Here is a 15,227-nt window from a genome sequence, read left to right on the forward strand (position 1 = left end):
TGGACAGCCACGTTAGTGTTTTCTTATGTTCACTTATAATTCAACTTTGGAGAATGTTGCCTTCTTCCCCAGGGATACCACTGTCAAAGAGACAAATATGGAGAGGTGCATAAAGAAAGAGATAGCTCATAATCTTCCAGAAACGTCTATCAGTTATGATAATCCGTGTTGCAAAAGTGTTCCAGATAGACCACGTACAAATCCAACCAACCAATCTACTTTTAAAATAAGTAAATTAAAAAAAAGGAGGATGTATCTTTGTTATGTTCACCCTCATAACAAATTATCTTCCCTCCTTGAAATGGCATACTTTAAAAAACAGTGGTTGAGCTGGGCATGGTGGCTCACACCTGTAATCCCAGCACTTTGGGAGGCCAAGGCAGGTGAATCACTTGAGCTCAGGAGTTCAAGACCAACCTGGGCAACATGGCAAAACCTCATCTCTACAAAAAATACAAAAATTAGCTGGGCGTGGTGATGTGCACCTATAGTCCCAGCTACTCAGGAGGTCGAGGATACAGTGAGCCCGTGTTCATGCCACTACACTCCAACCTGGGTGATAAACCGACACCCTGTCTCGAAAACAAAACACTTCAAAACACTGTATATAAAACCTAAAATCATACAACTCTTATAAGAAAACATCGGGGTAAATCTTCATGATCTTGAATTTGGCAATGGATTCTTAAATATGATATCAAAAGTACAAGCAACAACAAAGGATAAATTGGACTTAATCAAAATTAGAAATTTCTGCATCCAAGAATGTTATCAAGAAAATGAATAGATGCCTACAGAATGGAAGAAAATATTTGCAAATAATATATCTAATGAGGATCTAGTATCTAGAATATAAACAACTCTTATAACTCAACAACAAAAAGACAAACAGCCCAGTTGGAAAATGAGCAAAGGATTTGAATAGACAATTTCCCAAATAAGTTATACAAATGGCTGGTGAACTCATGAAAAGATGCTCAACATCATTAGTCATTAGGGGAATGCAAATGAAAACCACAGTGAGCTACCACTTCATATTTACTGGGATGACCATAATGGGGTGGGGGGAACTGAAAAATAACAAGGGCTGGCAAAGGTATAGAAAAATTAGAACCCTCATACATTGCTGGTGGTTGCATAAAATGGTTTAGCCACTGTAGGAAGTAGTTTGGCAGTTCCTCAAAAAGTTAAACAGAATTTCCATATGACCCAGCAGTTCCACTCCTTGGTATGTAGAATTGAAAACACAACTCATTAAGTGTGTGTATGAACATGTTCATAGTAGCATCATTCACAATAACCAAATGGCAGAAACAGCTCAAATGTCTATCAAGTGATGAGTGGATAAACCAGTTGTAGCACATACATACGATGAAATATTATTCGTCCATGAGAGTGAATGAGGCACTAATAAATACTGCAATGTGGTTGAACCTCAGAAACATTATACAAAGTGAAAGAAGCCAGGCAAAAACTGTCACATCTTCTACATTTCCATTTATAGGAAATACTCAGAATAGGTAAGTCCACAGAGACAGGACACAGATTGGTGTTCTGGGGCTGGAGTGAAAGTAATATGAGCAGCTACTGATTAACGGGTACAAGATTACTTTTGGGGTGATAAAAATGCTTTGGGACTAGATAGAAATCATGGTTGCATAACATTGTGTCTGAATAAATGCCACTGAATTGTTCACTTTAAATGGTTGACTTTATGTGAATTTCACCCCAATAGAAAAAAAAAAAAAAACAGTTTGCCTCTTCACACAGAAAAGATAGTAAATGGTGTAAAAGAAAACACACTTGGGGCCGGTCGCAGTGGCTCACGCCTGTAATCCCAGGACTTTGGGAAGCTGAGGTGGGCAGATTGCTTGAGGCCAAGAGTTCGAGACCTGCCTGGCTAACATGGTGAAAACTCATCTCTACTAAAAATACAAAAATTAGCTGGGCATCGTGTTGTGTGCCTGTAATCCCAGCTACTCAGAAGGCTGAGGCACAAGACTCATCCGGGAGGCAGAGGTTGCAGTGAGCCAAGAGCACACGACTGCACTCCAGCCCAGGCAACAGAGCAAGATTCTGTCTCAAAAGAAAAAAAGAAAGAAAGAAAAAGCACTTGGATTTTTTTTTCCCCTTGCTATGAGATAAGTAATATTCACCCTGGGGTCTTGTTGTCCATATATCCTTGGATATACACGGAGGAGAGCTTCAGAATAGCAAAATTAAGGGCCAGGCACTGGCTCTTACCTATAATTCAAGCACTTTGGGAGGCCAAGGTGGGAGCATCACTTGAAGCCAAGAGTTCAAAATTAGCCTGAGCAGCAGAGCAAAACCTCATCCCTTCAAAATAAAATAGCCAGGCATGGTGACACGTGCCTGTACATGGGAGTCGGAGGTGGGAGGATCACTTGAGGCCAGGAGCTCAAGGCTGAAGTGAGCCACGATTATACCACTGCAGTCCAGCCTGGGCAGCAGAGCAAGACCCTATATATATAAAAAAAAAAGATTTAGACAAAGGCTTTCCTACAGACTATGTTACCTTTATATGTCATTTTAAAATTGCATATAGTGTTCTTAAAATAAAATTCTATCAAATAAGTATTCAAGGATTATAGCAAAATTTTGAAAAGTGATTTCTTTCTCAAGTAGCCTTTTTAGCTGTTTATTATTACCAAAAAATTAGGCCTAGTGGGCATTTCAGGGGGATTCAGCACAGAGTGTGTGGTGTGTGTGGTTGAGGAGGAAGGGTTGTAATAACTGGATTTATCTTTGTCTTAAATCATATGGTAACCTTTCCAACCAAGTCAAGACATTCCTTTAAACAGTAAACTGATATTTGCACCACTCACTTAATATCACATTGTAAATAAACCATCAACTAGTAATGCTAAAGGCAAGATTGTATCTAAGGGAAATATTTTATTTGCTTTCACTTGGAATTGGCTTTGTGTTCTAAAATTTGAACAACTGCATTTCTGTATGAAAATTTCCAATATAAGTATTTATCTAACCAACTGCTATTAAACTAGTGAGTCAACATTGTTGTTTGTAGAGTCATTTTTACAATGATAATCTGATTTGTACCTATAAAAACTCTGTAAGCTAAAGTGACTTTTTTGGTATATTTCAAAAAAAGAAAAACAACGTCTTTGCTTAGATGCAGCCAAATTTAATATATTTTGATGTGGATAGATTTCATAGTGAATGGTTTCTTTTGTATTTTAGAAATTATCTGGCTATCACTTAAAATAAGTTTATATGGAATAAATGTTATTTATGTGCTTTATCACATGTTATTTTTTGTTTTTGACAGGTAGCCCTATAGTTTTTCCAAATATTTTTTCTGTTAAATGATGCAATAACAGCAAAAAGTTATGTCATTTCAGATTTCACTTTTTAAATGAGAATGCTTACTGCAAAGTACGTGCCAGTTCTACAGAGCTCTTTTGAGAACCTAAGAGTCAGCGATATGATAAACCTCTTGTATTGCAGATATCTCTAGGAGACTGTGTCCAGGAGATTCAAAACAGTAACCCTGCAAAATGTTTCACTGAAAAGGAGTCCTGTGGTCAATTAAATTTCAGACATTTTGTATTCGATATCCCTCTTAGAGAAGGGCAGTGCATGTTAGCATATTAAACCTCTGAGGAGTCCTGCCCTCAAGACTCTGCAGAGAGAAGCATGTTTCACTTTGTATAACTCAGCATTTCCTGAAGACATTGGCAGTAAGGGCCTCAGTTTTGCTGACTTATTAACTATTTCTGCTGGAGTGATCTGAGGAGCAGCCTTGAGGGATACTAGATTGATAATCTCTGAAGTCCTTTCTGGTGTACAATCTCAGTGTTCTGGTAATGATTCTAACCCACCATTTGTCTGTCAGATTAATATAAAGTTAACCATTTATCCCATTCTTTTTTTTTTTTTTTTTTTTTTAATGTATCCAATTGCATAGGCTGTAAACAAAATGGCACCAAGCTTGGAGATGTTATCCTTCCACCCTGGGCAAAAGGGGACCCACGAGAATTCATCAGAGTCCATCGTGAGGTAATGGAAGGACACTTTGCAATTGAAGTTGGATTTCATTTGGTCATTGAACATAATACAAAGACAGGGCCTCTAGCAGAGTATCACCTGTTTGTTACTAACACAGCCAGGCCCCCTTATCTACAGGGGACACATCCCAAGAACCCCCGTGGATGCCTGAAACCAGGAATAGTACCAAACCCTATGTGTATATAAACTATGTATTTTCCTATACATATGTAGCTCTGATAAAGGTTAATTTATATATTAGGCATAGTAAGAGATTAAGAGTAATAATAAAATAGAACAATCGTAACAACATACTAAGAGCTATGTGAATGTGATCTCTCTCTCTCACTCTCATAAATATAATAATTTCAAACCATGGTTTACTGCAGGTAACCGAAATCTCAGAAAGTGAAACCACAAGTAAGAGGGAACTATTATGTTGTTTTTATGATTTTTAGTTATTTTTGTTCCTATTAACCACTTACCAAGGTTTTTCTAGTCTCTGAACAAGTAATAGAAGTCAGTCAGTGACTAAATCTGTGTTTGAAATTATAGGCTTTGGAGTGTGATTATGTGAGTGCCCATCTACATGAGTGGATTGACTTAATCTTCGGGTATAAACAGCAAGGCCCTGCTGCAGTAGAAGCTGTAAATGTCTTCCATCATCTTTTTTATGAGGGTCAAGTGGATATCTACAACATCAATGACCCACTAAAGGAGACAGCCACAATTGGGTTCATTAATAACTTCGGTCAGATCCCTAAACAGGTATGGATGTTCTTTTCTTATGATTGATGTACTCTATTTGATTTTGTAAATTTTGTAACATTTCTCTAGACTGTAGATGACCACAAAATAATTAAGTTTAGATTAACTTAATAAACAGCCATAAACATCACCTAGTATTTCAATAGATTCCTACATTGTTGCTTTTTTCTCACTCTCACACTCCAAATAAATAAAAATTTTGTTTAAAGAGAATTATCCCTTACAGACTAATGCAGGGTGTGCTTTCTTAAACCTCCATAAGACATAACAGGAGGGGCCTCATAGGCCACATACACAGAGATGAGGTTTTGTCTGGAGGTCAGTGGGAAACCAGTGCTGATTTTAGGCAGAGAAATGATATGGTCATATTTAAACTTTAGAAGTTCATTCTGGTCTCAGTCAGAATAAACTACTCTATGCGCGCACCTCTCTCTCTGTGTCTCTCTTTCTTTTTCTGTGTGTCTGTCACACACACACACACACACACACACACACACACACACGGCTGGGGACCCAAATGGGGAGCAGAAGACCACTAAGAAAGCTATTGTAGTAGTTCAGGGAACAGATGATGTTGGATTGGGTTAGATTGTTGACATAGGCATAAGTGCTGTGCTGTGAGAGCACGTGCCACAGGAATGCCTAGGACATGCAATAGCTGCCCTCACCACCTTCTGGAACTTGGAGAGGAAGACCAAGATCTAAGCCTTTCAGCACCCAGATACTGTAGGCCTGTTTCATGTTCAGCAATGAGCAAACCTCCCTGAAGAGACCTCATCCCTTCTCTCATCGCCGTTGTCCGAGGTATGGCAGGAGGGCTGGGTGCACCAGTAGTAACTGCAGCACTTCCCCAGAGTGTGAAGGCACACTTAGATGAGCTGGTCAGACCACCCACCTTTACTAAGTACCAGTGGCTCCTACTTTGATCCTGGCTACCTTCTCTGTTCCTGCTTTAGATGTCTCTACGGACTCCCTTTCTGTAGGTTAATTGACCTTGAGGTTTCCAGGGTTGACACTTGAGAACACACAAAACAATGACACATCTCTTTATATAGAAACGCCATAATAGATAGCAGGACATGCTATAACTGTACCATTCACAATGCAGTCTGATCACCTAGCAATCTGATCCCCTCATAAAAGAAACATGTTTACTTTTATTTTTATTTATTTTTTATTTTATAGAGATAGAGTCTCACTGTGTTGCCCAGGCTGGCCTCGAACTCCTAGACTCAAGCAGTCCTCACACCTCAGCTACCAAAGTGCTGGGATTACAGGCATGAGCTATGGCACCTGGCCTTATTTTTTAAAGCAAAATACTTGCTGATAAACTATTCACAGTTGACGAATATTAGCTATACCTTTATTTAGTTAACTTTGTTTTTTTTCCTGAGAGTTACAAGGGCTAGAGCCATTTTTCATACCCTGGGGGAAATACATATTCTGAACATAAAAATCAAGACACTTGCACTGTTGAAGGATTTTTGTGCTACGTTGAAGTAGAAGAGGCCAGAAGTCTGGGAAGTATCTTTTGGATGCCAGCATATTTCTGGGACATACATTGAGTAATAGAGGGTACTTTCAAGTAAGGCCATCCTCAGGAATGTACGTTTTATGGTCATCATCTCCATACATCATTATATAGCCGCAGCCTGGCGCAGTGCTCTGTCCTTAGGTCCTCACATAAAAATGCTTCAGTAAATGCACATTCATGAATGTGCTTTAAAACTATGTATCTTTATAGAAGCCTGATCTTTTGGTCCGTTATGTAGATAAAATAGGAACAAAACATTTAAAGGTTTGAGAGCCTGGAATGTGTGTCTTCCTCTGCACAAAGAATTTTTTCTGTTTTTTTTCTCTTGGAAACCCCAAATATCTAATTTATAAAGTGTGATGGTGTTGTATTCATCTTAAATCTCATTTCCTTTAAAGTTTTTCAGATCTCCTCCTCAAATACTAGTTTTCCAACAGAAACTATGCCTGTATCAAAGATTTACAATAATTGAAAAATAGTAATCTTAAATGTACTTTTTTTTTTTTTTTTTTGAGGCGGAGTCTCACTTTGTTGCCCACGCTGGAGTGCAGTGGCGCAATCTTTGCTCACTGCAACCTCCGCCTCCTGCGTTCAAGCAATTCTCCTGCCTCAGCGTCCCAAGTAGCTGGAACTACAGGCGTGTGCCCCCACACCCAGCTAATTTTTGTATTTTTAGTAGAGACGGGTTTCGCCATATTGGCCAGGCTGGTCTCGAACTCCTGACCTCATGATCTGCCCGCCTCGGTCTCCCAAAGTGCTGGGATTACAGGCATGAGCCACCTCACCCAGCCATTAATATTTTTAATCCTATAGAAATACTGAATGATGATGTAGCACATTTTTGCTTTCTTTTTTCCCTTTACAACATAGCAGAGTACAAAGAAGATGATAATGTTCACACTTTCAGCAAATCAGTAACACCTTTTTAGGACACCAAAATGATGTTTCTAAATCACATAGGCCACATTGAAACCAAAAATAATCCAATTAGATAGAATGTCTGCCTGCCTTCAGTGGCACAGAATGATATTAGGCTACTAAGAGTTAACTTTCGAATATCATTGGAAAATAATTGTCAATCAACTATAGATTAACTTTCTTTTAGAAAGTTATTGTGAATTCAGCTTAGCGTAGAACAAGACAATAGCCAATGCTTTAGTATCATAGTCCTGCCCCTGCTTATTCAGGTGTGAGTTCTCTGGCCACCTTCGTAGCCTCTTTCCTCAGGTGTGAAATGAGGATAATATAGTACCTACTGGTTCTTGTGAACCTTAATTGAAATAAGAACACAATGCTCGGCATATAAAAGGGCTTATAAGTGTGATCTTTCACTATAAAGTGTGTCATCTTCTTTCATACCAGTTATTTAAAAAACCTCATCCACCAAAGCGAGTGAGAAGTCGACTCAATGGAGACAATGCAGGAATCTCTGTCCTACCAGGATCTACAAGTGACAAGATCTTTTTTCATCATCTAGACAACTTGAGGCCTTCTCTAACACCTGTAAAAGGTAAAATAATGAGAAATAAACTTTTGATTTGTGATTTAATGGGATTATTTAATAATCCCAGTTTAACAATAGCAAATTTGCTTTTTGACAATAGCATAATTTGTTTAATAAGTGCCATAGATTTTGTGTTAAATTACTAATTACCTACCAGTATTTATATTTTCTCTTTTTGCTTTTTTTTCTCTGTTTTCTTTTTTTGGCTTGTTGGACTTCATATCAGAACCAAACAGTCTTCTCTCTCCTCTTTAAGATAATCAGAGCTCTAAAATATCAAAATCTTGTAACTTCAACTTTCTAGGTAAAAAAAAAAAATTGGCTTCATAATTTCATTCTCATTTAAATATGTTCTGCCTATCCGATATATTAGTAAAAGAACGTATTTTTAGTATGCCAGTGAAAAGACATCTATCTTTTATCTAATGGTATAATGGGATATGTAAAAATATTTTTTCAAGTAAGTTTTTTTCCCTTAGAATGAAAAAAAAAAGTTCTGCAAAATCTTGAAGTTGTCGCTTAAAAATATCCAAGAATTGGAACAAAGTCTGGTTAACTTGTGTGCCATTCTATGTCATTTGGCCTCATTACACAGACTCTGCTCTGTGCCAGCGTCGTCACTCCTGGCGATTCTTCTGGAGTAGTAATGTGGTCATCAGAGTACTGGTGTGGAGCAAGGAGTACGTGCCTCTGGGGAATGACCTGACCTTCCTTGAGGAAGTCTAAGGGCTGGCTATGACTTGGGAAGTACTAAGGACATAGATTTGTTGATCATCTGTGTCCCTATGACATTCTGGGGAGCATCCCAGATTACTCTGTACAACCCTAGAGAGGCAGACCTGAATGGTAGTAACCTAACCAGAGAGTGCCCAGAAATAGGAAAACTGGAGGGACGTCCTGCAGAGGACCTGTTAGGTTCACCATTCTACCCAGCAGGTCTTGTGGGAGATTCAAAAGCCCAGCTGTGTTTCTGAGATTATTTTGTCTCAATGTAGGTGTCAGGATGCTTGATTTATATGAATATTTGAAATTATCATCCTCTATGAGATGATGACGTTAGTTTTTCCTGTTCCTGTCCTAATACCGTGATTTCTTTTTTATAGAACTCAAAGAACCTGTGGGACAAATTGTATGTACAGATAAAGGTATTCTTGCCGTGGAACAGAATAAGGTTCTTATCCCACCAACCTGGAATAAAAGTTTTGCTTGGGGATATGCAGACCTCAGTTGCAGACTGGGAACCTATGAGTCAGACAAGGTTTGCATTATTTCCTGCCTACTCATTTAATATTGCTCTTTTGTGGTCTGGCTATCCTATATGAGTAATAGGGTTGGGGAGAACCCAGTCCAAGGACTTGTCAGCTGTTCTTCCAAACCCCAAAGGAAAAGTGAGCTTTCCTATTTGGGGAAAGGAGTGCTTCACTGAATGAGAGCAGGAAAAAGGAGTTCATAGAGACGTCATGTTCCCTGCAGAACAAGCCTCTTTTGCAAAGTTGTGTAATAGGGGCTAGCAGTTTTCTTCTCACTTAAAGAATTCCTCCGAGAGATCCCAGCCAGCAAGGTGCTCAGCATTTCTGTCAACCAGAATAGCCTCCTTTTGATGAGTCACCCTCTGGCCCACTTTTCATTTTAGTGCTCCAAACAAGCTGGCAGAAAACCTGTTGCTCTATCCCACAAGAAGCAACAGCAACTGCTTTGGGTCCCGTAAGTACCTCTTGGAGAGACAATCTGTAGTGATCCTTTAGTGCCCTGTGTTTGCCCTCCAGCAGTCCCCTCCCAAATGCAAGATGAAAACAGTCTGCACAGTCTGTTACGTTGTTTTGTAACACGATTCTATTTTGTTGATGTCCTCCTTAAACAGCAGCAGTCGCGCTCTCTTTTCACATTCTATCTACAGCAAATGCAGCCTTTTGCCACGTTGTCCCCTGCACCTTCCATAGGTCACACAATTTCAGCATCATTTTCCCAGTCTGGAGAAACCAGAGACCCCCATTATGAACAAAGTCCTTTTTGGTTATGGCTTTCAGCAGCAGCAATAGTTGGAGGTGGCAGGGGTAGTTCAGGGTAGAGATTCAGTGGATATGCTTCTGAACTAAAGCTAGCTGAGAACATGAGCTGCTATTTGCCAGTGAGGTGCCTGCACCTCCACTCAGCTCTGCTCCTTGAGTTTCAGAAGTTTGTAGTACTTAACTGCATGTGTGTCTCACATCCATTTTACTTTACAGGCCATGACTGTTTATGAATGCTTGTCTGAGTGGGGCCAGATTCTCTGTGCAATCTGCCCCAACCCCAAGCTGGTCATCACGGGTGGAACAAGCACGGTTGTGTGTGTGTGGGAGATGGGCACCTCCAAAGAAAAGGCCAAGACCCTCACCCTCAAACAGGTAAGAAGAACATAGAAAATGCCAAGAGGGACATAGTCCATCTCCTGTGCCTACACCCTGTAGAAAGTAAAAAGCTTCCATAATTCTGAGGTACTTCAGATATAATTGGACAAAACCAAAGTTACGTTCTGTTGCTAGAAATACTTTTTCGAAAAATAAAGGAAATCAGAATAAACTGTTTCTAATAATGATCTAAGCCGGTCCCTTTGTTACAATCTGAAGATAGTTATCTTTAGGTAACATATATTTCAGTGTATTTAAGTAATATAAATGCAAAAGTCCAAATTGAATTTTTGCAGACTGAATTATGTTTGCTATTGACTCATTAATTTCCTTCCAGGGTGATTTCCATTTATCTGCCACTAAATTCTTTATTCTTTGTTTTTCTCTTTTCTCATTTGTCATATACTTAAGGATATGCCAAACTCATGAATATATTCAATAGAGCACTTCATGATTTAATTAACAAGTATTTCTGATTACCTGTTACATACATAATTCTATTATTAATTTTTACCTAAAGCAAGAGTCCTTTTATAATTAAGCCATTTCATATATTTGATTTGGGAGAGAACTTTTTTTAAATAAGGAGCATATATCTAAGTATTTTTAATGATACAAATTTGAAAAATAATGTTAACAATACCACTTACCATTTATTGAACACCTCTATTTCAGGGGACTGTGTTGAGTATTCTACAAATACAAAACTCTAGTCCACACAATTGTACAAGGTAGTTATTAGCCCCATCTTACCCCTGAAAAAGACATAGGTTAGAGTGGTCAAGACACAAGTCTAAAGTCACATGTAGCAGTAAAGCTATAATTTAAGTTCTGTCTGACTTCAAAGCTATTTTAAAAGCCAAACTCAAACAGTTGTGTCATAAATACCTATAGAAAAAAATTGAACCCCTGTTCAGTATAAAACTGAATCATCTGTATAGGCCAGAAACTTCACAGAGTTGCTGGGTCCTGAGGCAAGCCATATAAAGAGGGAGAAAGTCTTGAAATGAACAGATTACAAGGTTAATAGTACATTTTGCTGATCCAAATTCTACTGCTTAAAAATATTTTCCATTTAGAAAATGCACTTTGAAAGTAATGTGCCAGTAAAAAGGACTTCCTACTTAAAATGGTTTCCTGGAGTTTGCTAAGCATGCAATAAAGATGTCTATATGACCGAAATTGTAAGCCACTTCATTTTTTTATATTATGCACACACACACACACACACACACACACATTTCATGTGTATACACAGATAGTTTTCTGTCTCGAAAGTATTAAAAAATTGATAAACCTTCAATCTTTAAAAAATACCTACTATACATGATAGAAAAATCTCTCCTCCAAGTTTACACTGATTTACACCCAAGGCTCTCCCCAAATGTACAATGGAAGGCGGTTCTTACATCCTAGTGTGGAAGGCGGCAGATGAAGCCAACTCATTATTAAGCGGATATGTTTTTCTGCCCGGACAGATGGCCCATTCTAAGTACTTAGGAACTACTAACAGTAATCTAAATCTTTTTCTTCAGAATATTTACTTATTTTCACACATTGCCATTTCCCTGGGTCCTGTTTCTCTTCATATTCCAGCAAAAGAGGGAAGTTCTTATTCTAGTTTAAAGAAAGAATTCCTCTCAGGCACAGATATTCAGATATCTCCCACTGGCAGCAGGACTTCAGCATGTTGATGCCTCAGGACTACATTCTCCCTTTGTCTATTGTAGACCACGTGCTATAACCATGTGGTTCTCACAGTTTATGCATTTTTTAAAAAATTCATTCAATTGTAATTCCTTAGAATGGTCTGAACAGGAGTTTGTGGCATAAAGGAATAGATACAGAGTTGAAATTCTGTATTTTTGGTGCCCATAATCAATACATCTCTACATAAAAATGGTATAAAGAAACCCAAGCTGGGTTGTGGTTGTCACTGCCTCTTCCTTCTAAGATCCTGGCCCACCTCCAGGGAAGAAGTAATGCGAAAACAGAGAGAAGAGCCTCCAGAATGCTCCAGACTTCTCTCTACCCCCATGGGCTGAGGCAAGGGCAGTCAGCAGGAGGAGAAAGGAGGTCTGCCTTCCAGACTCTCCAGACACCACTGCTCGAGTCACCTACTACCCAGCATGCGTGCCACTGCTTCCTGATGCATCCAGGAGCTTCTGGAGTCGCCGTGGAACCCTGTCACTGAGAACAACCTGATTTTGTTTGTTTGTTCTCATTTGTAGGCCTTACTGGGCCACACTGATACCGTCACCTGTGCCACAGCATCATTAGCCTATCACATAATTGTCAGTGGGTCCCGGGATCGAACCTGTATCATTTGGGATTTGAACAAACTGTCATTTCTAACCCAGCTTCGCGGGCATCGAGCTCCAGTTTCTGCTCTTTGTATCAATGAATTAACAGTAAGTAGTAAATTGCCCACTTCACTTACGTTTAGGTAAACAAGTAGTCTTGGCCAAAATACATTAACAATGGTGGGGCTCGGGGGAATGTGTCTGTAGTTGCAGCTACACAGGAGGCTAAGGTGGGAGGATGACTTGAGCCCAGGACTTCTGGGCTGTAGGCAGTATACCCATCAGATGTCTGCAGTAAGGTCAGCATCGATATGACGACCTCCTGAAAGCCAGAGACCAGCAGGTTGCCTAAGGAGGGGTGAACCAGCCCAGGCTGGAGATGGAGCAGATCAGAATTCCCATGCTGATCAGTAGTGGTCTGTGCCTGTGATAGCCATTGTACTCGGCCTGGGAAACACAACAAAACACTGTCTCTTAAAAAAAATAATAAATTTTTCTTCTATAAAATGACTCATTGTTTTTGAAGTTGATAGACACTCATTTTATAAAAGTTACTACATTTTCTTTGACTTAGTGTTGTTTGAAAAGCAAATAGATGTTAAAGTTTGTAATCCAGAGAGCAGTTTTGTCTTAAAGTCCATTCACTGTTGCATACATTAGAGAGAACAAGATTCGATTAAAATAAAACAAAACTTTCTAGAATGTTTTTTTAAAAAACAAGAAATCTGTAGGATTTGTTAAGAACGTTAGAAATTGGCCGGGCTTGGTGGCTCATGCCTATAATCCCAGCACTTTGGGAGGCCACTGCAGGTGAATCATTTGAGGTCAGGAGTTCCAGACCAGCCTGGCCAACATAGTGAAATCCCATCTCTACTAAAAATACAAAAATTAGCCAGGCCAGTGGTGGGTGCCTTTAATCCTAGCTATTTGGGAGGATGAGGCAGGAGAATCTCTTGAACCTGGGAGGTGGAGATGGCAGTGAGCCGAGATCGCTCCACTGCACTCCAGCCTGGACAATAGAAAAAGAAGAGCGTTAGAAATGTGTTGAAATTTTTAATAAAATATAGTCAGAGTATGGAAAGTAAAAAGGGTGACATTTAGTACCCAAACAAGAGAAAAATTCTTATATAGCTATTTTCAAAACAGATCCAAAAGTTATCAAAAGATGCTGTTTTCAGAAATAAATAGTTCATATACAAATAAATGAAAGAAGTCAAATAAAATAAATGCCCTTGTCTAGGAGCACTCTACACACACCAAGCCCACCTGAAGCAGACAAGAGGAGATTCATTGCTAAGATGGTCTTGAAGCAGGGGAAGCTTGAGGGCAGGTTTACAGAGACTGAGGCCCCACATGCTTATCGCATTAGTAAGTAGATGATGTGTGTCAGCATGTAGGTGATGCCCCATATACAAATCAGTCTTGGGAGTCGGCAGGAACCCACCCAAGCCTCGTCGCTTCTTAGCTATACATATCCATTGCCATCTTACCTTCACCCCTACCGCAGGGCCATCCTTCATGCACAGAACAGTTCTAGCCATGTCATTGAGTGATGTTCACACTGTCACCTACACAGACAGCTTTCCTCATCAAGGGTGCTGCATCTTTGATTTCTACCAGAAGTTACTCAGTGTTAACACTTTTAGTCAACTATCTTGTAATCATCTTATTTAAAAAGGAAAAAGAAAGAAATTCATTTATAGTTGTCAGTCACTTAGAGTATCTGATTAATAATGGCAGGTGTACTCAGGTTGAGAATGAGTAGGGGACATGCAAGGGTAGAAGAGCCAAATTTGTTTGTGTCTGAAAGCTTTAAGAGGTTTTCAGAACAACACCTTGGGTTGGTCCTGCAAACATTTGAACCTAAAGAGCTTTACAAAAATGTGGGTGCTGTAGAACCACTCTGATGGCAGCAGTGTTGAATCAGATGCTTAATCCATTATTTGGAGCACTTTGTTTTGGGGTTGTTCTTAACTTAAATACTGATAATTTTATTATAGCCAGTTGTTTGAGCCAGTGTACACTATTGGATTGCAATATTTGCTGCAAATACTACAAAAGCAGTCTTTTCTTTTTAAGATGCTCTTGTAATATCTTAATAACTCATGAGAAAATTTCTATTTCTGTTGTGTTTCTCCAACCAATATCAAGTCTGCTTTATTTCAGTTTACATTTTAGGCCAACGCCACTTTGCCTTTAATTCTTCTTATGTCTCTGCCTTCATAACAACAGGATTTACTCTAATAAACTCTAATTAAGTCCCCAAAGTAACTGAAGAAGGTCTTGCCCAGTGCAGAATGGAGCAATTGTCTCTTGCGGAGACTGAGGCCACTAATTAAAACTCAACTGCTGACACTCATAGTCAGAGATGGTTCAGTAACTGATACAGAAGTAGACACAACGATGCTTTGCTAAGTATTGTTTCAGTTTGGGTTTTGGTTTATTTCTTGCCATTTTGGTAGAAGAAGAGCTGGGGGGTGGGAGGAACAAGGAGGAGCAGTAGCAAGACCAGCATAGACGGTGCAGCACAGACTGGATGGAACAGGCCCAGTCCTCCCCCTCACCCTACCCCAGCCTCCTCCACCTTACCTTCTTATGTGTTGATGCTGCTTTGCAGCTTCCAGTTCTCCTCTGTCTTTGCTGACCATCTTCAGACTTACATAGGTTCTTATGTATCTCCTGAGGGTACTGAATTTCACCAG

At 39.3% G+C, this 15,227-nt stretch overlaps 1 protein-coding gene across 2 annotated transcripts in view; it reads left to right on the plus strand.

Moving 5' to 3' along the window:
• WDFY3 (WD repeat and FYVE domain containing 3) overlaps positions 1 to 15,227 on the plus strand; it is a 312,187-nt gene that overhangs the window by 281,665 nt on the left and 15,295 nt on the right. For both annotated transcript variants that reach the window (XM_030915939.1, XM_030915944.1), the window contains 6 exons: positions 3,950 to 4,041; positions 4,585 to 4,797; positions 7,694 to 7,841; positions 8,939 to 9,093; positions 10,061 to 10,219; positions 12,454 to 12,633. In XM_030915939.1, coding sequence (XP_030771799.1) covers positions 3,950 to 4,041; positions 4,585 to 4,797; positions 7,694 to 7,841; positions 8,939 to 9,093; positions 10,061 to 10,219; positions 12,454 to 12,633 — 947 coding nt within the window. The remainder of the gene's footprint in view (positions 1 to 3,949; positions 4,042 to 4,584; positions 4,798 to 7,693; positions 7,842 to 8,938; positions 9,094 to 10,060; positions 10,220 to 12,453; positions 12,634 to 15,227) is intronic.

Source organism: Rhinopithecus roxellana, chromosome 2 (assembly GCF_007565055.1).
Source record: "Rhinopithecus roxellana isolate Shanxi Qingling chromosome 2, ASM756505v1, whole genome shotgun sequence".
Classification (NCBI taxonomy): Eukaryota; Metazoa; Chordata; class Mammalia; order Primates; family Cercopithecidae; genus Rhinopithecus; species Rhinopithecus roxellana.